Source organism: Manis javanica, chromosome 16 (assembly GCF_040802235.1).
Source record: "Manis javanica isolate MJ-LG chromosome 16, MJ_LKY, whole genome shotgun sequence".
NCBI classification, from domain to species: Eukaryota; Metazoa; Chordata; class Mammalia; order Pholidota; family Manidae; genus Manis; species Manis javanica.
In genome coordinates, this window is record NC_133171.1 from 40422275 (window position 1) to 40445969 (window position 23695).

The 23695-nt window shown below is 36.8% G+C and overlaps 2 protein-coding genes across 5 annotated transcripts in view; one reads left to right on the forward strand and one right to left on the reverse strand.

Moving 5' to 3' along the window:
• Positions 1 to 5626: 5626 nt before the first annotated feature.
• CENPQ (centromere protein Q) lies at positions 5627 to 19737 on the reverse strand. Of its 4 annotated transcripts, XM_037002781.2 has the most exons (11): positions 19637 to 19737; positions 19189 to 19260; positions 18449 to 18658; positions 15522 to 15660; positions 14787 to 14841; positions 13616 to 13736; positions 12959 to 13027; positions 9897 to 10026; positions 6671 to 6790; positions 6461 to 6538; positions 5627 to 6099 (listed from the first exon to the last, which is right to left on the reverse strand). In XM_037002781.2, the coding sequence occupies exons 4-11, from the start codon at positions 15621 to 15623 to the stop codon at positions 5968 to 5970; spliced, it is 807 nt and encodes a 268-aa protein (XP_036858676.1). In that variant the 5' UTR covers positions 15624 to 15660; positions 18449 to 18658; positions 19189 to 19260; positions 19637 to 19737; the 3' UTR covers positions 5627 to 5967. The 4 variants fall into 4 exon arrangements, with proteins under 4 accessions (XP_036858676.1, XP_036858674.1, XP_036858675.1 ...); XM_037002779.2 differs by lacking the exon at positions 18449 to 18658; XM_037002780.2 differs by lacking the exons at positions 18449 to 18658; positions 19189 to 19260 and adding an exon at positions 19290 to 19388 and having other exon boundaries at positions 19637 to 19713.
• Positions 19738 to 19798: 61 nt separating this feature from the next.
• Positions 19799 to 23695, forward strand: part of MMUT (methylmalonyl-CoA mutase) — a 35175-nt gene continuing 31278 nt past the window's right edge. The window contains exon 1 of the mRNA XM_037002777.2: positions 19799 to 19943. The gene's annotated coding sequence lies outside the window, so the exon portion shown is untranslated. The remainder of the gene's footprint in view (positions 19944 to 23695) is intronic.

The following is a 23695-nucleotide window of genomic DNA, read 5'->3' on the forward strand; positions in this document are numbered from 1 at the left end:
TCTGTCTTTTTCAAACTGGAGTGCTGCAATCTTAGGGTAAATTCCTAGAAGTGGAATTCCTGGGTCAAATGGTATTTCTATTTTGAGCACTTTGAGGAACCTCCATACTGCTTTCCATTATGGTTGAACTAATTTACATTCCCACCAGCAGTGTAGAAGGGTTCCCCTTTCTCCACAACCTCGCCAACATTTGTTGTTGTTTGTCTTTTGGATGGTGGCCATCCTTACTGGTGTGAGATGATATCTCATTGTGGTTTTAATTTGCATTTCTCTGATGACAAGAGATGTGGAGCATCTTTTCATGTGTCTGTTGGCCATCTGAATTTCTTCTTTAGAGAACTGTCTGTTCAGCTCCTCTGCCCATTTTTTAATTGGATTATTTGCTTTTTGTTTGTTGAGGTGTGAGTTCTTTACATATTTTGGATGTCAACCCTTTATCGGATCTGTCATTTTCGAATATATTCTCCCATACTGAAGGATACCTTTTTGTTCTATTGATGGTGTCCTTTGCTGGACAGAAGCTTTTCAGCTTGATATAGTCCCATTTGTTCATTTTTGCGTTTGTTTCCCTTGCCTGGGGAGATATGTTCAAGAAGAGGTCACTCATGTTTATGTCCAAGAGATTTTTGCCTATGTTTTTTTCTAAGAGTTTTATGGTTTCATGACTTACATTCAAGTCTTTGATCCATTTTGAATTTACTTTTGTGTATGGGGTTAGACAGTGATCCAGTTTCATTCTCTTACATGTAGCTGTCCAGTTTTGCCAGCACCATCTGTTGAAGAGACTGTCATTTCCCCATTGTATGTCCATGGCCCCTTTATCGAATATTAATTGACCATATATGTTTGGGTTAATGTTTGGAGTCTCTATTGTGTTCCATTGGTCTGTAGCTCTGCTCTTGTGCCAGTACCAATTGTCTTGATTACTGTAGCTTTGTAGTAGAGCTTGAAGTTGGAGAGTAAGATCCCCCTCACTTTATTCTTCCTTCTCAGGATTGCTTTAGCTATTTGGGGTCTTTGGTGTTTCCATATGAATTTTTGAACTATTTGTTCCAGTTCATTGAAGAAAGCTGTTGGTAATTTGATAGGGATTGCATTGAATCTGTATATTGCTTTGGGCAGGATGGCCATTTTGACGATATTAATTCTTCCTAGCCAAGAGCATGGGATGAGTTTCCATTTGTTAGTGACCTCTTTAATTTCTCTTAAGAGTGTCTTATAGTTTTCAGGGTATAGGTCTTTCACTTCCTTGGTTAGGTTTATTCCTAGGTATTTTATTCCTTTTGATGCTATTGTGAATGGAATTGTCTTCCTGATTTCTCTATTAGTTTATTGTTAGTGTACAGGAAAGCCACAGATTTCTGTGTGTTAATTTTATATCTTCTGCAACTTTGCTGAATTCCTATATTAGCTCTAGTAGTTTTGGAGTGGAGTCTTTAGGTTTTTTTATGTACAATATCATGTCATCTGCAAATAGTGACAGTTTAACTTCTTCTTTACCAGTCTGGATGCCTTGTATTTCTTTGTTTTATCTAATTGCTGTGGCAAGGACCTCCAGTACTATGTTGAATAACAGTGGGGAGAGTGGGCATCCCTGTCTAGTTCCTGATTTCAGAGGAAAAGCTTTCAGCTTCTCGCTGTTCAGTATGATGTTAGCTGTGGGTTTATCATATATGGCCTTTATCATGTTGAGGTACTTGCCCTCTATACCCATTTTGTTGAGAGTTTTTATCATGAATGGATGTTGAATTCTATCGAATGCTTTTTCAGCATCTATGGAGATGATCATGTGGTTTTTGTCCTTCTTTTTGTTGATGTGGTGGATGATGTTGATGAATTTTCAAATGTTGTACCATCCTTGCATCCCTGGGATGAATCCCACTTGGTCATGGAGTATGATCCTTTTGATGTATTTTTGAATTCAGTTTGCTAATATTTTGTTGAGTATTTTTGCATCTACATTCATCAGGGATATTGGTCTGTAGTTTTCTTTTTTGGTGGGGTCTTTGCCTGGTTTTGGTATTAGGGTGATGTTGGCTTCATAGAATGAGTTTGGGAGTATTCCCTCCTCTTCTATTTTTTGGAAAACTTTAAGGAGAATGGGTATTATGTCTTCTCTGTATGTCTGATAAAATTCCAAGGTAAATCCATCTGGCCTGGGGGTTTTGTTCTTGGGTAGTTTTTTCATTACCACTTCAATTTCGTTGCTGGTAATTGGTCTGTTTAGATTTTCTGTTTCTTTTTGGGTTAGTCTTGGAAGGTTGTATTTTTCTAGGAAGTTGTCCATTTCTCCTAGGTTTCCCAGCTTGTTAGCATATATGTTTTCATAGTACTCTCTAATAATTCTTTGTATTTCTGTGGGGTCTGTCGTGATTTTTCCTTTCTCGTTTCTGATTCTGTTGATTTCTGTTGACTCTCTTTTCCTCTTAATAAGTCTGGCTAGAGGCTTATCTATTTTGTTTATTTTCTCAAAGAACCAGCTCCTGGTTTCATTGATTTTTGCTATTGTTTTATTCTTCTCAATTTTATTTATTTCTTCTCTGATCTTTATTATGTCCCTCCTTCCACTGACCTTAGGCCTCTTTTGTTCTTTTTCCAATTTCGATAATTGTGACATTAGACCATTCATTTGGGATTGTTCTTCCTTCTTTAAATATGCCTGGATTGCTATATACTTTCCTCTTAAGACTGCTTTTGCTGTATTCCACAGTAGTTGGGGCTTTGTGTTGTTGTTGTTTGTTTCCATATATTGCTGGATCTCCATTTTGATTTGGTCATTGATCTATTGATTATTTAGGAGCATGCTGTTAAGCCTCCATGTGTTTGTGAGCCTTTTTGCTTTCTTTGTACAATTTCTAGTTTTATGCCTTTGTGGTCTGAAAAGTTGGTTGGTAGGATTTCAGTCTTTTGGAGTTTACTGAGGCTCTTTTTGTGGCCTAGTATGTGGTCTATTCTGGAGAATGTTCCATGGGCACTTGAGAAGAATGTGTATCCTGTTGCTTTTGGATGTAGAGCTCTGTAGATGTCTATTAGGTCCATCTGTTCTAGTGTGTTGTTCAGTGCCTCTGTGTTCTTACTTATTTTCTGTCTGGTGGATCTATCCTTTGGAGTGAGTGGTGTGTTGAAGTCTCCTAGAATGAATGCATTGCATTCTATTTCCTCCTTTAGTTCTGTTAATATTTGTTTCAGGTATGTTGGTGCTCCTGTATTGGGTGCATATATATTTATAATGGTTATATCCTCTTGTTGGACTGAGCCCTTTATCATTATGTAATGTCCTTCTTTATCTTTTGTTACTTTCTTTATTTTGAAGTCTATTTTGTCTGATACTAGTATTGCAACACCTGCTTTTTTCTCTCTTTGGTTTGCATGAAATATCTTTCTCCATCCCTTGACTTTAAGTCTGTGCATGTCTTTGGGTTTGAGGTGAGTCTCTTGTAAGCAGCATATGGATGGGTCTTGCTTTTTTATCCATTCTGTTACTCTGTCTTTTGATTGGTGCATTCAGTCCATTTACATTTAGGGTGATTATTGAAAGGTATGTACTTATTGCCATTGCAGGCTTTAAGTTTGAGGTTACCAAAGGTTCAAGGTTAGCTTCTTTACTATCTTACTGTTTAACTTAACTCACTTATTGAGCTATTATAAACATAGTCTGATGATTCTTTATTTCTCTCCCTTCTTATTCCTCCTCCTCCCTTCTTCATGTGTTGGATGCTTTGTTCTGTGCTCTTTTTGGAGTGCTCCCATCTAGAGCAGTCCCTGTAAGATGCCCTTTAGAGGTGGTTTGTGGGAGGCAAATTCCCTCAACTTTTGCTTGTCTGGGAATTGTTTAATCCCTCCTTCATATTAAATGATAATCGTGCTGGATACACGATTGGTTCGAGGCCCTTCTGTTTCATTGCATTAAGTATATCATGCCATTCTTTTCTGGCCTGTAGGGTTTCTGTTGAGAAGTCTGATGATACCCTGATGGGTTTTCCTTTGTAGGTGACCTTTTTTTCCCCTCTCTGGCTGCCTTTAATACTTTGTCCTTGTCTTTGATCTTTGTCATTTTAATTATTATGTGTCTTAGTGTTGCCCTCCTTGGATCCCTTGTCATGGGAGTTCTGTGTACCTCTGTGGTCTGAGAGACCATTTCCTCCCCTCATTTGGGGAAGTTTACAGCAATTATATCTTCAAAGACACTTTCTATCCCTTTTTCTTTCTTCTTCTGGTACCCCTATAATGCGGATATTGTTCCATTTCGATTGGTCACTCAGTTCTCTTAAAATTCTTTCATTCCTGGAGATCCTTCTATCTCTCTCTGCATCAGCTTCTCAGCGTTCCTGTTCTGTTTTCTAGTCCATTAATGGTCTCTTGCATCTCGTCCATTCTGTTTTGAAGTCCTTTCAGAGCTTGTTTTATTTTTGTATTCTCCTTCCTTAGTTCTTACATATTTCTCTGCAAATCCATCAGCATGGTTATGACTTTTGTTTTGAATTCTTTCTCAGGAAGACTGGTTAAATCTATCTTCCCGGTTCCCTTGCAGGGGAAGATGTAGCAGATGTCGAAGCTGTCTGGGTTAGTCTTGTCTGGATTAAATTTTTTTGCCTTTTCATGTTGATAGGTGCAGTGGTGAGCTATTGGCTTTCTGTCAGCTGGGAGAGCTAAGGGTTTCCACTTGCATGTAGACTGGGTCTCTGTATCTTGCCCGGCCAGCATGGATGAAGCTCCCTTGCTGTGGGCGTAGCCAGCCTCAGGCTGCTGCTCTGCTATGGCGGGGCCCCAGAGGGGTAATGGATGGGGGGCTGTTTGGCTGTTTACCTCCGTGAGGGGTCTGAGAGCTGTTGCCCAGGGGCTTAGTACACCCGGAGTTCCCTGGAATTTCCAGCTGCTGGACTGTGACCCAGAATGCTTTCGTCCAGCTGTGGCGTCCCTGTCCCTTTAAGACTTTCAAAAAGCACTCGCTTTTCTTTGTCACAGGGGCGCCGGCTTTGGGACCTGCTCAAAGATCTTGCTGCCCTGTTTCCCTAGTTTCCAGCACCCCATGCATGCACTGTCTGTGCTCTGGTGCAGATGGCTAGGGCTGGGTGATTAGCAGTCCTGGGCTCCCTCTCCCTCCCCGCTCCGACTCCTCTCCTCCCGCCGGGAGCTGGGGTGAGGGGCGCTCGGGTCCCACTGGGCCAGGGCTTGTATCTTATTCCTTTCACCAGGTGCTGGGTTCTCGCAGGTGTGGATGTAGTCCGGCTGTTGTCCTGTGTCTTCTGGTCTTTTAGGATTAGTTGTATTTGTTGTATTTTCAAAAATATATGTTTTTGGGAGGAGATTCCCACTGTCCTACTCACGCCGCCATCTTGGCTCCGCCCTCGGGTTTTGTTTATTTTTAAGGGAATTAATACACTTAGCCTTTTTATAAAAGTATGCTTTGAGGAAAGCAGAAAATAAATATTTAATATCTATTCACTAACCCAACCAAAGAAATAAAATGTTCATGCTACCTCCAAAGTTAGAGATAACTGGCAAATCTTAATTATGCCACAAAGTCTAGGGAGTTACATAAAGAATAAAGGCATTTGGGGATTTCTCAAGTTCCAGATGACCAACCCAAAAATGTACGTCATCAGCTAAATAATAATAAATGAGATACACACTTATGTTTTTATATACTAGGTACTATAAATATTTTACATATATAGCATCATAGTATCACACATTCTCTGCATTAATAAATGAACTCTATTCAGTATGGTTTCAGGCAAATTATTGTAACATATATTCTGAGTTCTCAGACTTGGCAACTGCTGAAAACAGAGTTTTCAGGACTACATTAGATGTTAATGGTAGGTTAAGATAGAGGCCAACTTTAAAGTGCATATTTGAAGATAAATCCAGAAGAAGCCGCAGCCTCTGCAATATCATCATAGGTGAACAGTTTTATAAGTTCATAAACATTAAATTAATATGGAACAATCTAAAAAGAACTATTTAAGAGGCATCCAGTCTCTTATAGGCTTCTTCAATAAAAGTTAACATGTTCTTCATTGGGGATGAATTACGTAGAATATCCAAGTCCTTCAGAAGAGCATCTTGGTTTGGAATTAGCGTCAAAATTTCTTTCTGTGGATATGATAGGATAACTAGTTAAAACAAAATATTTTTGAGATATAACAGATATATGACATTATATTAGCTTCAGGTGTACAACATAATGACTTGATATTTATATTTATCATGAAATACATTATGGTATATGCATACAATGGAACGTTATTTAGTCATTGATAAGAAAGAGACAGATCTACATGAACTGACAAAGAAAGATGTTTAAGTTATATTGTCAAATGAGAAAATAACTTTGCCTAACAGTTTATATCCTGGACTCTATTTGTTAAAAAAAAAAAAAAGGAATGGGATATAATGCTTTTATATATGCAAATCATAATGGGTGGTACAGTCAATATGGTAAATTAGCACCTACCTGAAGTGTGGGTGCTTTGAGACTCTTCTGAGAAAGTTCTGGAAGAGAGAGCACCCCACTCCCATCTACCGGAACCATCTAAAGTAGAAAAAGAAAGCTACAGATTATTTCAAAGGGCAACTTCACTTGATTACACTCCAAAGTTGTTTTGGTAGAATGAAATCATTAAAAATTGTATCTGGACTCTAGCATACATTGTTAAACAATTACCTGTTTTACCTTCTCCTCCTCCTCTTCTACTTCACTTGTTAGAATTTGAATTTTGTTCTTTAAGCTCTGTATATTCATAGTCACTGACTCTACGGTTTCTACTACTTTATCTATTTCTTCCTGAATCAGAAAGAGAAAGTTAGTATTTTAAATATATTATTAAATGAAACCTAAGAGATATTAATATACATAAACATATTTTTAAAAACTCCTCATATATTGAAACACTTCTAGAAGAAGTGGTAAATTTCCATTTTTCTTTAAAAAATCAGACTTCTTAGGAATTTACCAATAATGCATTATAAAAAAACTTAATTTCCCTGGAACAAGGAGATATATGCATGTATAAGACTGTTTCCTCAAAAACTTACCAAATATGCTAGTTTCAGAGTGTGAATCTAGCAAAGCCCAAGGACTGATGGCTTAAAAATCTTCTGTGTAGGACTACTCATTTTTACTACCATCACACAACCCTGGCAATCACTAGATTTTTTTATTGTCTCCAGTTTTGCCTTTCCTAGAATGTCATATAGTTGTAATCATAAAGTATGTAGCCTTTTCAGATTGATTTCTTTCACTTAATATGCATTTAAGGTTTCCCCATCTTTTCAGAGCTTGGTAGCTCATTTCTTTTTAGTGCCAAATAATATTCCATTGTCTAGATGTGCCCTAGTTTGTTTATCCATTCCCCTACTGAAGGATATCTTGTTTTATTCCCAAGTTTTGGCAGTTATGAATTAGGCTGCTACAAATATCTGTGTGCAGTATTCTTTGGGTAAATTCTAAGGAGCATGATGGCTGGATCATGTGGCAAGAGTAATGTTTAGTTTTGTAAAAAACTGCCTGTCTTCTAAAATGGCTGTATCATTTCATACTCCCACAGCAGTACAGGACAGTTCCTATTTGTTACACATCCAAGTCTGCATTTGGTGTGGTCTGTGTTCTGGAGTTTGGCTATTGTAATGGGTATGTATTAAGTTTCTTTTCATCCAGTTTTCCACTCTTAATTTTTTTGGTTCCTTCCAATTTGTGCAGGAAACTATAGACAAGTTAGCTCTGTAGAATTTCCTACAGTCAAGAGTTTTGCAGACTTCATTTACTGGTCAAACTGGACCTGTTCTTCAGCTTGAATTTCCTGTGACTTGGCTGTTGGATTTGGAGATGTCCAAGTCCATCTTCTCAGAATCTCTGACTTTGCTCACTATTGCCTTTTCCCTAGAACTGTCACTGAGTGGGGGGAGCTCAAAGAACGTGTTGTTGAATGAATACAATTTCTGTTACTGACAGCTAATATGGTTTTGGAAAGTTTCTATAAGCAATAACTGTAGGCCACAGTGGGAAAAAGCAGTGTTTTTAAGTAAGGCACATAGGAGAAAATAATGGAGATAGACAAAAAGACAAAATCTACAAACTCCTGTTTCAAAGATTCTCTTACTCCAATGAAGAACTCTTATGACCAAAACGTCAACAGTGCTTCCACTGAGTAACTGACTGTCAAGCAAAGCACAGACTATTGTGATGTAAGAAATATATTTAGTCTTCATCCCTGGTACCTGGCACAGAGCTTCTAAAACCCTCATAACTTCTTGAGTAGTAGGGGTTTGAAGAGCATATTTTACTATTTAGATTTTGTTCTGGTTCCTGGCACAGAGATTCTAAAATGCTTATAATTTTATGAGTGATTGGGGTGAGAGGAACACCTTTTTTAATTAATAAATACAGCCCCTTTCAACCATACCTGAATATATGGTAATGAATAACTCAAAGAAGAGGGAGGCTAGTCACAGAGCAATCACATGATTAGCAAGCCCCACTCCTTGATTTCTGAGAAGGGAAGAGGGGCTAGAGATTCAGTTAATAATTGATTATGCCCATATGATGAAGCCTCCATAAATTCTAAAAAATGGGATTCAGACAGCTTCCAAGTTGGGGAACACATGGAAACACAGGGAGGGGACAACCTTGAAGAGGCATGGAAACTCTGTGCCTCTTCCCATGTACCTTGCCCTATGCATCTCTTCCATACGGCTATTCCTGCACTGTAGCCTTTATAATAAAAGTAAACCAGTAATAGTATTTTCCTGAGTTCCAAAAATTATCCAATCTGGGGTGGGAGTGGGTGGGAGGGAGGGTCAAGGGAACACCTGATTTATACTTGGTCAGTGAGAAGTATAGGAGGCTTGGATTTGCAATTGGCATTTGAAGTGGGGGGCAGTCTTATGGGACTGATGAGCCCTTAACCCCTAAGGTCTATACTAACTCTAGTTGATCAGTGTCAGAATTGAATTCAATTGTAGGGCACCTTGCTGGTGTCTACAGAGAACTAGAAAATTGCTCAGTGTAGAAAACCCATGTATTTGGTGTCAGAAGTGTTGAATATAGATAAAAAACCTTTTCCCACTTAACTACATTTATGCTTTTGGCACATGGAGATCCAACTTTAGCTGTAAAACAGAAATGCCTCCAGTATTACAAAAATCACACTGCCACTTGCTATCTTTGATAATTTTCAAGCGATTTATGGAAGCATTCAAAGTTAAGGTTGCTTTTTTTAACTGTTTGGGTATCTACTAATTGAAAGTCTGCAGTTAATCATGACAGCTGTCATCTATTATCTTCTACAGGAGAATGATTAAAAATTATCCTCTGAAGTCAGATGGACTAAGGGTTGCCTTGCAAATTTAAGGAGTTTGCCTTAAGTTCAGCTAGAAACATTGATGTTTCTTTTTCACATTTGTGAAGGCACAGATCTCTTTAAACTGTTGTAAGGATTAAGGGATATAAGTGCTTAGAACATTGCCCAGAACACAGAAAGCCCTCATTACATGTTAGCCAAGATTAACAACAGTAAGATAAAGATTGTGTTCCTTTTGACAATAAAGTATACAAAATGAAAAAACTAATGTTTTGAAATTCTATAGCATTTAGTGATGAGTTCCTATAATTTGGTAATAAAAAACACCAAGATAGTTCAATTTCAGTTAAAGTTTGATGGAAAAAAGAGGCCTGCTACCTAATCATTAATATATTAGAAATCCTTTTACCTTTGAAGCCCAAAATTAAGGCAAAGTCTTTGCATTAATTAAAAAAAAAAAAAGAAAGAAAAAACAAAGAAAAACTTGGTCTAAGATCCAGGATTCATTAGTAGAAGAATATCATGATAATTTAAAGATCTCTTCCCCTTCCTGCTAACTCTAATTACGGATTCCCTGTTCAAATTTCATACCTGCAATAATGCCAGACCTTCTTCATTATCTCTGTGCTGTGACCTTTCCATTTTCAGTAGACTGGACACATTAGTTAGACCTTTCAGCTTTTTGGAAGGGACTTTTAGGGTTTCACATAGTTGTAGCAATCTTAGAGATAAGATAAAAAAAATTATTTGCCTATTTTTTGAGTACCATTAATTTTTGTTTTGTTTTTTCTTTTGAAATACTGTTGTCATCTCTTTTCTGCCCTCATATTCTAGGACTACAATATTCTTTTATTAACAGTAACTAATCTTAGCAGTAAGTCCCCTCAAAAAAGTCCTGACAATCATTATTTGGCCTTTCAATTTATTAAGATTTACCTCAAATCATGGGGTGTAGGCTGCTTCATAAAGGAAAAAATTCCCTGTATCTTCTAAATGTGATTCTTAGACTAATACAGCACACAAGGCTGTCATTTATTGTGAATTGTTAGGTAAGAGATATAGTAGTACTCTGTCTTAACTATGACTATGGACTCTAATGTGCTTTATTCTAAATTACTAGCAAAATGAGTAGTATTCAATATTAAAGTAAAAAAAATCGTTCTTCAAATTGGGTTGATTAGACTGTCAATAGAAACTGACTTATTGCTACTCTCACTTCTAGCAGAAAGCAACTTAACTGTGTTAGATTTGATTCTTTAATTCCATAAAATCAAGGACAAAAATCTCAGTTTGGTTGCTTCAACTTAATAGCATTTTGGGGTTCTAAATAGTCCTGCTAATTAAATTTGCAGGCAATGTGAACAATAGTGGAACCCAAGACCCATCCATCTCTCTGAGATCCTATTCAAAATATTAATATTTGTAAAGAAAAATGTAGGCAGTATTAACCCCACCAATCATAATTTTCATTAAACTGCTAGGATGAACTTCAGTTATCCAAAAATCATCAGTAGGCCATCATGTTTAAGCATAAAGACCTGTCAGTATGTTTTCCCAAGAAGGTTAGGTTTCTGATTTCTTAACTAAAATAAAGATCCATTTATGAAGTTTCTTCTGAAAGTTTATTAAAGTCAATTCTGTATTAAGTCATTCACTATTCCAAATGTTCTATATATCAACACCTAATCACCATTTATAACATTGTTTCTATTGGCCAGACTTTCCCAAAGTATAGCCACAGTGGCTGTTTGTTTGATTAGTAACCCCATTTGTCTGATCATGGACGTAGACATATGACCCAGTGTATATCAACCGTAACAGCTCTTGTCACAAAATCAGTCCAAAGATAGGCATATCACCTAAGCTGGGCCAATCAGAGTGTATTTCCCAGAATTTTCTAACTGAACCTAAGATGGTTAAGAGATTTTTTTTTTCTTCTTTTTTTCATAAGGCTAAAAAGATAAATTGGGAGCTATGTCTACCATTCTAGTGAGACAATTTGTCTAAAAGAGTGAAGCAGGGATGAGACTGATATATGAAATAAAGACTGTAACAAATGACCAATTTGGGAGATGTTAAACAAAATGAAATGGATTTGATCTATGCAGGACTCTTAATATGCTCACACATCCAAACATAATTCACTTTATCACTTTTATTTTATAGAGGTACCACTAAGACCTCTGTATCACTTTTACTCAGAATATCTTTTAAGAACACGTGTTACAAATATACTTTGAGAAATGTTGCTATAGGAAACTTCATTCAGAGATCCAAGGCAGCACTCTGCTGTGTCAGTAGAAGGGAAAGTATTTTCAGTATTGTTATTGCTATATCAGTGGAAGGGAAAATATTTTGAATGAGTTGTAGGAGTGGAGTAATGGGTGAAATAGGTAAAGGGGGGAGGCATTAGTGAGAATGTTGATACCTTGATCTGGGTGATGATTTTATGAGTATATACACATGTAAAATTCATGGAGCTGTACATTAAGATTTATGCATTTTATTATATGTACCTCAATAAGAAAATAAATGAATACATTTTTTAAAAGTTAAAAAAAAAGTGAGCTGTGAAAGCAAAAACTAGACAATGGGCAGTCTTTGAAGTACATCTCTATAGTTGCAGCTACATGATGAGGAGATAGCCTAAAAGATGAAGGTCATCTTTTCTGATGATGCAGGGTGATCACTGTGAAGAGCAGCTATTATGTACTGTAATACTCTCATCCACACACCAAACATGATTATTTGTCCAATATTAAACCAGGTACACTTTGATTACTATTAGCTAATTGGCTTTTCAGTACATCCCTTCTTCTTTAGTATTAGGCTGTCCTTCTTGCAAGCAGTTTACAAGCCTGCTAGCAGTCTTTCTATTACCCCTTCAACTTTTCTCCACAAACTCACATCCCATCCCACCCTTTCTATTTTGCTACTGCTGTTGAGAGTTATACTTAAAGCAGAATCTGTGCTTAGAATTCCCAAGAACATATTTACTATTCCCAAGAACTATGTACTAGTTCACAAGCATTTTAGGCATACCTTAAACTAAGATGCAAAACATACTAATATGAAAAGAAAAAGATGTGTAAATATCAGGAACAAGTAGTCACTGAAAATCACTGGCAGCTGGTGTGACTTTTAAGAGCACTGGAAAAGAAACCTCTATTTGTGACTTGTCACAAGATGAAGAGCAGTAATATTCTGGAAAATTATACTTGTTGCTTGTGCAAATAACATAATACAATTTGAAGTAAAGGAAAAATACAGCAATATGATAAATATCAGGTAAGAGTAGCATACCATTACCTTCAAATCGTTTAAAATGAAGTTGAAGGGAGTTAAACTGGACAGAATGTTTTTCAAATTTCAATACAGAAAAGTGAACTGTGAAAGGAGGCATTTTGTGATTTTCAGATTCTTCTCTATAAATTCTCTGAACTTAACATTCAGAATTGCATTCAGCAGCAATTTAGGGCAGAAAATATATTCCCAAATTGTTCATCTTCTTATAAAGCAATAACAAAAACAAAAAATCAAAAACCTGAAACAAAATATTTATATTCCACAAATGTCTGCTCTGGCAATACAGGTAGAGATTATAGACTTTTACTAATTATGTTTAACCATTTTTTATTACATAGCTATATTACCTATTCTTCAAGTGGTTGAGATGATATTGAATCTGTTCATTTTCTCTTATACTGTTACTCAAAACTGCTCTAGAAGAGAAAAAAGATTGAATAAATATTAATTTGAAACACAAGTACTGTAATCTGTTTATTTTCTCTCTATAATTTCTTTCAAGTGCCCTACCTTATAAGCAGGCACGATCAATCACTTTTCCTTGTGTATTAAGTATACTTTAAGCAGAGATCTAATCAAAGTTCTTTCGTCACATTATATTGCTGAAATTAATATGCCTGACTCTCTTGATGAATTTCAACTCCTTGAAGGCAGAATTCTTAGTTTCTTTGTGTCCCCTCCCTAGCATGGTAGCTCCCATAAAAAATTTCAATTTGAACTTCTTCCTAAAGTATTGCTATTGATCAAACAAGATAAAAGTTTACAGATAGCAAATCAGGGCACATATACTTAATTTTTATTTCACTGGTGGAATTCCAAGTTTTCAAAATTAACAAGGACTTTTTTTGCTGGAGGCTAATGTCATCAAAAGACATTAAATATAATTTATGAAAAAGAAAAACTATCACCATAAAATAGATACTTACTAACATTTAAAAGGACTTTGTGTACAGGAGACATATCAGTAAAACTCAGAAGAGTGCGTGGAGAAATCTCATACTCACATTATTACTGATTCCATCATTGTTTGCAGATGCTCTCTGCTACTCTTTGAAAGAGGTTGCCAGTTTTTTCTCTTGTCAGATGCTATCGCTACCTGTTTTAAATTAGTATGTGTTGTATGCCCTGTTATTAATGAAAGAGGAGATTTTGGTCAATCTAGAAGCTTGTATTTTTTTACTTAAAGTGTCTCATGTATATATGTTTCTAAAAGAGCTAGCAGAATTATAAAAACCAAAATATTATAAAGCTGTATAAACTGTTTAATTTCTTTTTTATTGCACAGCCATTGTTGAATATGAATATGCTATTGTTATGTTAACTGAAATACTATTAACTGATATTGCAAATACAAAACCAAGACATTTTAAATGACAAATCAAGCTATAATTATCAGGAGAAACCTGAAAGTCTGGTTCTCAGATATGACCTGAATTGAAGAGCTTCATTGAGAAGACTAGAAAACTATTTCTACCAAATGTTGAATGGCAATGGGAGCAAAAGAGACTAACCAAACTGCAAACAGATATTCGATGTCTACAAAGTTGTTAATATTGTTCTATTTACAAGGGGTAAACAAAGGAAATATACTATTGGCTCACATGAAGATTAGTTTTGGATAAAAGGGAGATTAAATAATTTTAATTACAGGTATAAAAAGATTTATTACAAGTATTAAAGAAAAAGTACGGCACTATGACAGTGTAAACCCAGATGACCTAACGTGGTCTTGGTGAAGAGAGGTAGGTATGGAATTTTCCACAAAGAAGTGATATTTAAGATGACTACTCCAAATTAATTTACTCCAAACCCTGACAGTGGCTCCAAACTAATCTATACAGGGGTGGCAGAACAGAAGCATATTTGTTTTAAATCAGTATATATAAATATATATATATATATATCACAGATCAGTAATAATTCAGACTGTGAAACACTTTGATTTTCTCTAGTTCCTATCAATTTAGAACCCTACACATTATTTTGCTAGAGGTACTAAGTAGAATGTCAGTTGATCAAAATAACTGTATAGTCAGTACTACTTACTCTTGCAAAAATGAGAGTGCAGCTGTTTATTACAATTTTTTACTTTTGCAGAACTCATAGATGCTGAGGATTTTTTTCATGAATGTTAATAGCTTGAGACAGGTAAAACAAGACATAAAAAAGAAATACCTTCAGAAGACAGATGCTTTGGATGACTTTTATTTATTTTTGCTGTGTTTCTAACCTAAAGGGAAAAACAAATGCACATGCACGCAGAATTAAACATCTGATAAACAGCCATTGCTTTTGGTATAGACTTGTCATGTATACTACAGCAATTTTTGGACAATAGTGATAACGTATAATAGAATTTCATACGGTATCAAAGAATGTTTTAAGGAAATCATTACTAATTTTGCCTGTGAAAGAGTTACATATTTTACCTGCAAAGAAAAATATAGGCACTGCCTAGTATAGAGTAAAACACAGAAAAAATTTCTGATTATTTCATTTATTCTTTTGTAAAAGAGGGGCAAAATTATGGTAGGAAAAAAGCTAATTCCTCCCAGACTAATATCTCTGTATGTTAATAAAAATCTCACTGACTGACTGGCAGATATGCTTGTCATTTAATATATGAATGCCATAGAGTTTGAGCACTTTATTCCTAGTTTTGCCTTTTGGACACCTTAGCAATGCCCCATGACCTCAACTCTCCAAAGAATTCTCTGATTCTTTAGAAATTGAAGTAAACAATTTTTATCTGAAAACTTTTACAAGTCATGTTGCAATAGCAACCACATAGCAAAATGAATTACTATAATTTGTAGTATAACTGACCTTTAGTCTTCACATACTCCTTTACTTAGAACATCTGATATTTTCAATCAGAGTCCTGAATAATAAACTCAGTATTTTTATTACCTCTTTTTCTGGTAACTCTACCTCCTCCTCATCAATTTTTCTTTTTGGATTTCTTTTTAACTGTTGAGACCTTTTCTTGGAAACATTTGCTTTGCTAGACATCTTGATCTAAACAACTGTAACAATGTTTCAAAAAAATCTGTAAAGATAAAAAGGACAAAGAATAATGCTTAAGACTTGCACAATATTTTGTTAAAAAGACTACCTATTCCAAAGGTATAGGTGTTCCTATATTCCAAATAAAGTTCCAAATTCACTTTAAAAAAAAAATTAAAGTTTTGGGATAGTATTCTGTGTTTTTAAAACATTTAAACACGTTTTAAAACAAACACTGGTTTCATTAGAGTAAGGATATCTAATTCAATTTCATTCCTAGAAATGTCTTCCATTTGTATGGCTTTAAAAAAGTCATGTAAAAATGCTTTCCTATCTCTTACTTTATATTCCCTCATAAAATAACATTACCTCCAGTTTTAAATCCAAGAAAATGGATATATAAAGTGTTGAACTGTCTTATTCTGGTCACAGATCAAGTCAGTTTGAAGAGTAGTACTCAGATCTTCTTATTTTAAGTCTAGTGGATTTGTCAGTTAACTTAATGCCAAAGGTGGAAGGAGATAATTTTTAGGATTATACTATGAATCTATGTTATAGAAATTCATGTAATAAATTCACACATAAGGATTTAAGCTATAACTCTGTCTGGACTATGTGCATTTTAACAAAAGCACAGAAGTATACTTATTAAATATCTTCCCACAAATTACAAAAGAGGCACAGGAGTGTGGATGGGATGTTGATGACAAAATGACTCCTTTTCCCTAAGAGTCTTCTATCACCTAACTCATGTCTGCTGAAAGGGACAGAGGAATAGGATACTTATTCTTTCATTAGACTGTAAGGGACAGATAGCTTAGAAGTTAGGTATTGTATATGTGGGGACATACACACACATATATATATATATACAAACACATACATACCAACATACAAATGTGTGGTGTGAACATTTTATATATATGTTTTTTTAGGCATATACAGCTAGTTATATAAAATCAATCACCATTACTTTTCTAAAATCTAGAGTTAATTATATGAATACAGTTTAAATAAACATGCAGATTTAGAGACAGACAATAAAGGGGGTACTCTGGGTGGATCTATTCCCTCAAAATTAACAGTTTTAAGTTACCTTTTTTTTTCCCCCAGTAAGACTGAAAAAAATAGTGGGAAAGAATTGGCTGAAAGATCATAAACTACACTTGGGGATAACATGTCAGATCCCTTATAAACAGCAGTGGAAGCTAAAATGTACTTTACCCTGCTCTTGAACAATGTGGTACCTTCTCCACACCCAGTTTCCTGAGCTCCATTCCTGAAATGTCTAATTCTCTCAACTTGAAATCCATGCCCTTATACTTCCCCTACTTAAAAAACAAGCCATATGAGAGTTTCACTTGTGGACCTCTCCTGGAAGGGCTGCTACATACAGCAGTTCAGGTTGTTCACTGAGTATCTAGGTGAGGGGGCAAGTAAGAGCTGAGATTTATCCCTCTCTCCATTTGGTAGATTAAACATGGTATAAATTCCTTCTCACTCCTGTTTTTGAGGGGTGAAGTCTATGCCTGCTTGCTTAAATCTTGGCAGATTCTGTCCCTCAGCAGTGAAATATGGTGGAAATGGTTCTGAACCAGTTTTCTGTCCCAAACATGGGCTGGTAGTTGCAATTCCTCTTCCTTAGAGTATTTGCTCTTGGCACCCAACTACCATGCTATGAGGAAGGACAATATGGAGAGGAACTGAATTCCCAGAGAAAGGCCCCAGCAACAGCCAGCATTAACTTGTCAGCCAGGCCCATGTACCTAAGCCAATATGCTGCAGCTGACACTACATGGAAAAGACATGAGTCAGGCCTACGAAGTCATTTCCAATCCCACATTGTAACAAAGTAAGTGACTTTTCTCAATTAAAAAAAAAATTCCTTCCTCAGTTTCTACCTTATAACATCCAATTTACCATGCCATTTACAGTCCTTGACAATCTAGTCCTTCTTAGTTTTCCATACTTCTCTTCCACTACTCCTTCACTCAATCTCCCTCTCTAGATTTGACTATTTTCTCAACACACTTTGAGTAATGCACACACCGTACCCTCTACCTGAGCTGCTCTCACCTGTCTCTGCCCACCCTCTCAGATTATAAATCATCTACTTCTCAAAGCCTTTCTACTTAGTTGTTCTCTAAGTCTGTAGGTTCATGGGTCTCTCTCAGTTGGCAATTATAATTTGGTTATGTTTATTTTTTTGTCTAGATAGTCTTTACTCAATAACATGTAATTCAGTGTGATTCCAGAATTTGATTCACAAACTGTTTGCTACAGTCCTAAGTACAGAAAACAAGAGTATTCATTTAGAAACTTTCATAGCAACTTGACAATTTTATGTATGTTTAATCTGATCATTAAATTAAAAAATTGGCTTTGCTTTTTCTTTCTAAATTCCACTTTTCCAGTTACTCATTTTAAAAATAAAATACTTTCCTTTTTTGGAATAATTTTAGGTTCACAGGAAAATTAAGCATAAAGTACAGAGCTCCTCTATACTCCCCATGCTGCCGGACAGCCCCTCTCTGCCAAATTTTCCGCACTATCAACATTCCATACCACAGAGGTCCATTTGCTACAATCCATGAACCTACACTTACACATCGTTATCAACAGAAGTCTATCGTTTACACTAGGATTCATTCTATGGGTTTGACTAGCAATTTATTTTTTATTGTATTTTACAAAAGAATCAGTTGTGACCGATTAAAAAACAAAATTTGGTCCTTTACCACAGTCAGTCTGAGAAGCACTGTTTTCACTGATACCAACTTGAGGCAATAAACCAATAATACAGAGAAGTTTCTCAGCCTCAGCACTGTTACCATTTTACGTGGGATAAGTCTTTGTTGTTGGGGCTGTTCTGGGCTCTGCAGGATGTTCAGCAGCAGTCCTGGTCTCTCCCACGAGATGCCAGTACATCCTGCTCACTCTTCCTGTCCCACAGCAAGTGGTAACCAGAATTGTCTTCAGATATTATCAAATGTCTCCTGGTGCAACATCACCCCAGGTAAGAACCACCGTCAAAAGGGAACCTAGGAGGAGGATAAATTATCCAGGTTCCAAATCCTGGCTCTGCCTTTTAACTATCTGTATACACAGCCTTGGATAAGTAAATTTGCTCACTTTCCTCACGGTTAAATAAGTTACTAAAAGGACTGACCTCAAAGACTTTCCGTAAAGCTAAAGTTTTGTACGAAATACATAAAATGCCTAGAATGATACTTGGGACATAGTAAGCATTCAATAAATAAAAGCCATAGTTTTTCTACCTCTACTGGGCTAACTGCAGCATATACAGGAAGAGAAAATATGTCCTACATCCACAGGAAACCACAGCCTAGCTGTAGTGGGTAGAGACAGATATGAAAACAATTACTATATACAATTACGGACAATATGACAAGTGTTATAGGAGACAAATGAGTGTCATTATCCCAAATTGGTGTCTGCAGGAGGAAGGGTTTTCTGAGTTTTCAGAGAAAAAGGTAGTATTTGAATTACACCTTGAAGTGTAATTCATGTAGGAAACAAGGAAGCATCTAGGTTGTCTTGTTTTCCTTACCAGTTTGCTGAAACGCGTGGAAACCAGTGATCAATCTAGGCCTGTAAGTGGGCATAAGAGCTGAGTACGATGCTGGCAAAACACAAATACACAATGTTTACCTTTGGACAAATGATGCCTCGGGGTAGCGACACTGCCAAACCGCAGTTACCTCAAGGCGCAAAGACTAATCACTTCGTCCCTTGACTGGCCGAGAGATACTAAGGAAGGAGGATGAGGATGATTCGGGGCAAGGAGGGGGGAACCTTGAACTGCGTCAGTCTCTCGGAGCAAATCAAATACTTCAATCTCCGGCCCCGAAGGGCCGACGTGTTCGGATTTCCCTCCCCTTGGGAAATCCTCCCGCGTTCCTCAAGTACAAGCCGCGGAGTTTGCCAAAAACTCGTGGGCCACAAACCTCGTCCCCCAAATTGGACCCAGCGGCGGGTTACGCGCTTTCACTACTCACCGACGACTCCTCGCGAATCCTTCAGGGAGCCGCGCTCAGAGAAATTCGCGCCTAAACACCCGAAAGCCCGGAGATCCGGAAATGGACGTGCAGAAACCGGAAGCACTTTTGAGGCGGGCGTCATCAGGAGCGCGCCCGCTACAGCGCGCGGAGATTGGCTGGAGGGAGGGCGGTGTCGGCCTCCGCCCCCTGTCGCGCTGGGCCGGCTCAGTGGGGACCCCAGCTGTGTGCACCTCAGGCGCGTAAGCTACGGGCGGCGAAGTCCAGCCGGTTTCTCCCACAGCTGAGGGCCGAGACAGGCCGGCCAGTGAGTAAGACTGTGCACCTGGGGCACGTCAGCCTTTCAAATCCCGCCATTGTTCTGGCTCCAGTCTCCCCCGCCCATCCCGCCCTCTGAGCCTTTCCCTGCTCCCAGCTTCATCCGCAAGTGTCAGGATCCCGCTCTCCTAGACCTTCTCTGTAGGTTTAGACTCTCGACAGCCCTCTCACTTTCAGCAAGGTCGTAGGAAGTCAGAAGTACTGCTGGAAAGAAGGTGCTTCTAATGCCCAGAGGCCATGTCGCCATCTGCCCGGGGCACCCAAGCACCCCGAAGTTTCGCCAGGCTGCGTGCGATCCACTTGTACAATTCCAGAGGGGTGCGCTGGCCCCACAGCCGCCTGCCTTCTGGGCCGCGGCCCTCTTTACTGTGAGGGTTTTTCTATGATGTGGCGGGTCTGACGGGAAGTGACTCGCAGCATACAGAAGGAGGTGAGGGTAAGAGGTTAGAGTAGGAGACCCAGGTCGAAATTGACATGGAACTGCAAATTGCAAACTTGTTCTCAGTTTTTATCTAGAAAGAGCAATCTTTTAGACGCTTGAAATCTTGGATGATGTATGCGTGCATTATGTATATTAAGTTTGCAATCGCTCGATGATTTTCTCCCAATATTTACTTATGTTTAATGATTTTATTTATGCTAATATTAACTTTAGTTGTCATGCTTTATATTGTCAGCTCCAACCCCAATTGGCTGAACATTGGAGTTGCTAGCCTTTCTTCAAGTATTAATGTGGAACCTCATGTCAACAGTCAAAACTTGAAAGTTATTTGATTCAGAACTGTAGGTGTTTTTACCCATAATTTTGGAGAATATAAGGGTGGGCTTCATCATTGCTCTTCAATACATACTAATCTTCTCTATCTTATTATATTTGCTTTGCATATTGGTTCCCTGGATGCTTGAAGCCTGTGTTAATGGATCTTAGGAGAAAATTCAGAGTCCTGTTACCAGCAGCAGTAGCTGTGTTTTTATATGAAAATGATGTTTAATTCCAGTGTTTACCAATTTGCCATGTGAATTTCAGGAAGTCACTTCTATATGGCTCTTTACTATCATTTGTCCAAGTTTTGGAAAACTCCACGAGTATTTTGTGTGAAATGAGTGTGATATTTTCTATCCACAGTCTAGTCTCAGGCAGTTTTCAAATTGCCTTTTATATCATTACCATCCAAATGGCTCAGTTGTAAATTATTTTTCTCACCGACCTTTTAAGCTAGTACATGTAGTGTAAGGCTTGCAAGAAGATGGATGACAGGACCCTGTGGATTTAATAGAATAAAATCATAATAGCTTTAAAAAATAATAGAAATTGTTTTTGTTGTACTATATTTAGACTTCATTCTATGCACTTTTTACCTTTTTGAACGTATTGCATTTACAGTTTTTTTATTTTGATTTTTTCACGTAGTACATTTTGAGCCTGTTTCCTTTTTAAAGAAACTATTCATAACATATTTTAAATTTTGACTTATGTATTATATACTTGCAGATAAGTGCACACATCATAATTGTACAGTTTGACCAATGTCCACAAACTGAACACATATATAAGTATTCAGATCATCACCCCAGAGCCTCTCTCATGCACCCTTTCCATGATAGCCACAATAAATAATTGCTCTCTGACATTAAAGATGAGTTTTGCCTATTTCCCAAAGATATTTTAATAGTTACATAGAAATTTGTTGTTTGTATATTCTATAATTCACTTATTCCTATGTGTTTGACATTGATGATTTTTCTGAGTTTTCTTTATTGCAAGTAAAAATATAGGCAATGTGTACTTTATGTAGTAACTCCCAGGAGTGATGTTCCTCAGTGGAATGGCACAATCATTTCTGAGACTTTTTGTGCATATTGGTAATTTGCTTTCCAAAGCAATTAAAGCAGTTAATAGTCCCCCTACTGGTTTATGTCTTTTATTTGGGTATTCTTATTATCTTTAAAGCTTCACTAAATTTATAGGTAAGAAATGGTATGAAAAATAGAATTTTAAGCTTACTTTATTGCTTTGTCCATTATACGGCATGGTAAATATTTTAGTAAAATTTTCATCTCAAAATCTTTTAAAATACCAAGTTATATATGTTGAGGCTATATGACCCTGACAAGTATTTAGTAGTACAGGTGAACAGTTTAACAGTTTGCTGTGTGGAATTTTGATTAAGCTACTTTATTACTTGATTTCTCTGGACCTGAATTTTTATGTCTATAAAATGATGAAATTGGACTTAGTCACTGGTAAGACTCTGTGTTGTATTAGTAACATACAGCTGTAATATTGTAGTTAATAGACTAGCAGAGAAAAAATATATGAAGATATGTCTATATATATAACTTGGCATACATTTTGTATAAATATAAAATATATATAAATAAACATGTTTTATACAAACATAAAAACTGTTCTAGTATATAGTAGTGTGGGTGATGATAGATGTATAAGCAGGGACACAGTGCCATGGTGTGGATTACTAAAGAGGCCATTTAGTTCAGTTCGTGGGTTCAGGAAGAGGCTGTGTATATTAGTTAAATGCAAGGACTTTGAAACCTCCTGCCTCGGCTTAAATGCTGGCTCTTCTGTGCCTCAGTTTTCTCATCTGTAAATTGGGAATAGTACTAGTATTTGTCTCTTGGTGGTGTTGTGAGGTCTGAAATAGCTACTGTACACAAAGTCCTTAGAGAAGTGCCTATCACATAGAAAACTCAACATATTGGAAATGATGCTTTAGCTCAATTAGCTGAAGAGGAACACTGAAAGCAGATAGAAGTGCTAGAGCAAGTCACAGAACTTTAACATATCCAGGATACTGTAGGTAATCCAGTATTTCTGGAATACAAAATGTGTAGAGGACAAAGGCAGAGATAAGTCTGAGAGGTAAGCGGGATGGTGCCGTGCAGGCCTTGAGGGCTTCTTTGTGTCGTTCAACACTTTTTCCTCCAGCACCCAACACAATGCCTGTCACAAAGCAGATCTTTAATGAAAACTTTTTTTACAGCAGAAAATTCATAATTTTATTATGAAATAAAACAAAACATATAAGGCATATCTGTGCTTACTGTAAAGCAAAGCACAAATATAAGCTGTTATACTGTGACAGCTCACTCAAACAGCAAACATTTAAAACACTCAGTGCTAATGGCTAACTTAGCCATTTTTCATTTGCTATATTTCTTTCCTGAAATATACTTTCCATCAAACAATAATACAGTAACTCATTTTTGTTCTTAAAAAAATGTATATAGTATGTCAAAAGTTCTGGATTCCCATCCAATTCTGCCCAAAGGGAGCCATTTTTGTTAATTTGATAGCAGTCTGTCCAGACTTGGGGATGAAAGGTGTTTAACACAAATAGAATCACATTGTACATATTCTGTGTTCTGTAACTTGCTTATTTCATTTAATAAGAAATCCTGGGCATCTTTCCATATCGTGCACGAAAATCTACTGCATTGTTTTGAAATTTTGCACAGTATTTCCACACACAATAATCTACCATACCTTACTTAGCATCCCCTATTGATAGACATTTAGGTTGACTTATTATACTTTGAACAACAGAAAATATGTGTGAATTAACTATGTTAATTTTTATATTTATTTTTATTAAGGTTTCACATGAAAAATATTGTGGTTACTACATTCACCTATATTATCAAGCCCCCCTCCACCTCATTGCAGTCACTGTCCATCAGCCTAGTAAGATGCCACAGAGTCACTACTTGTCTTCTCTGTGC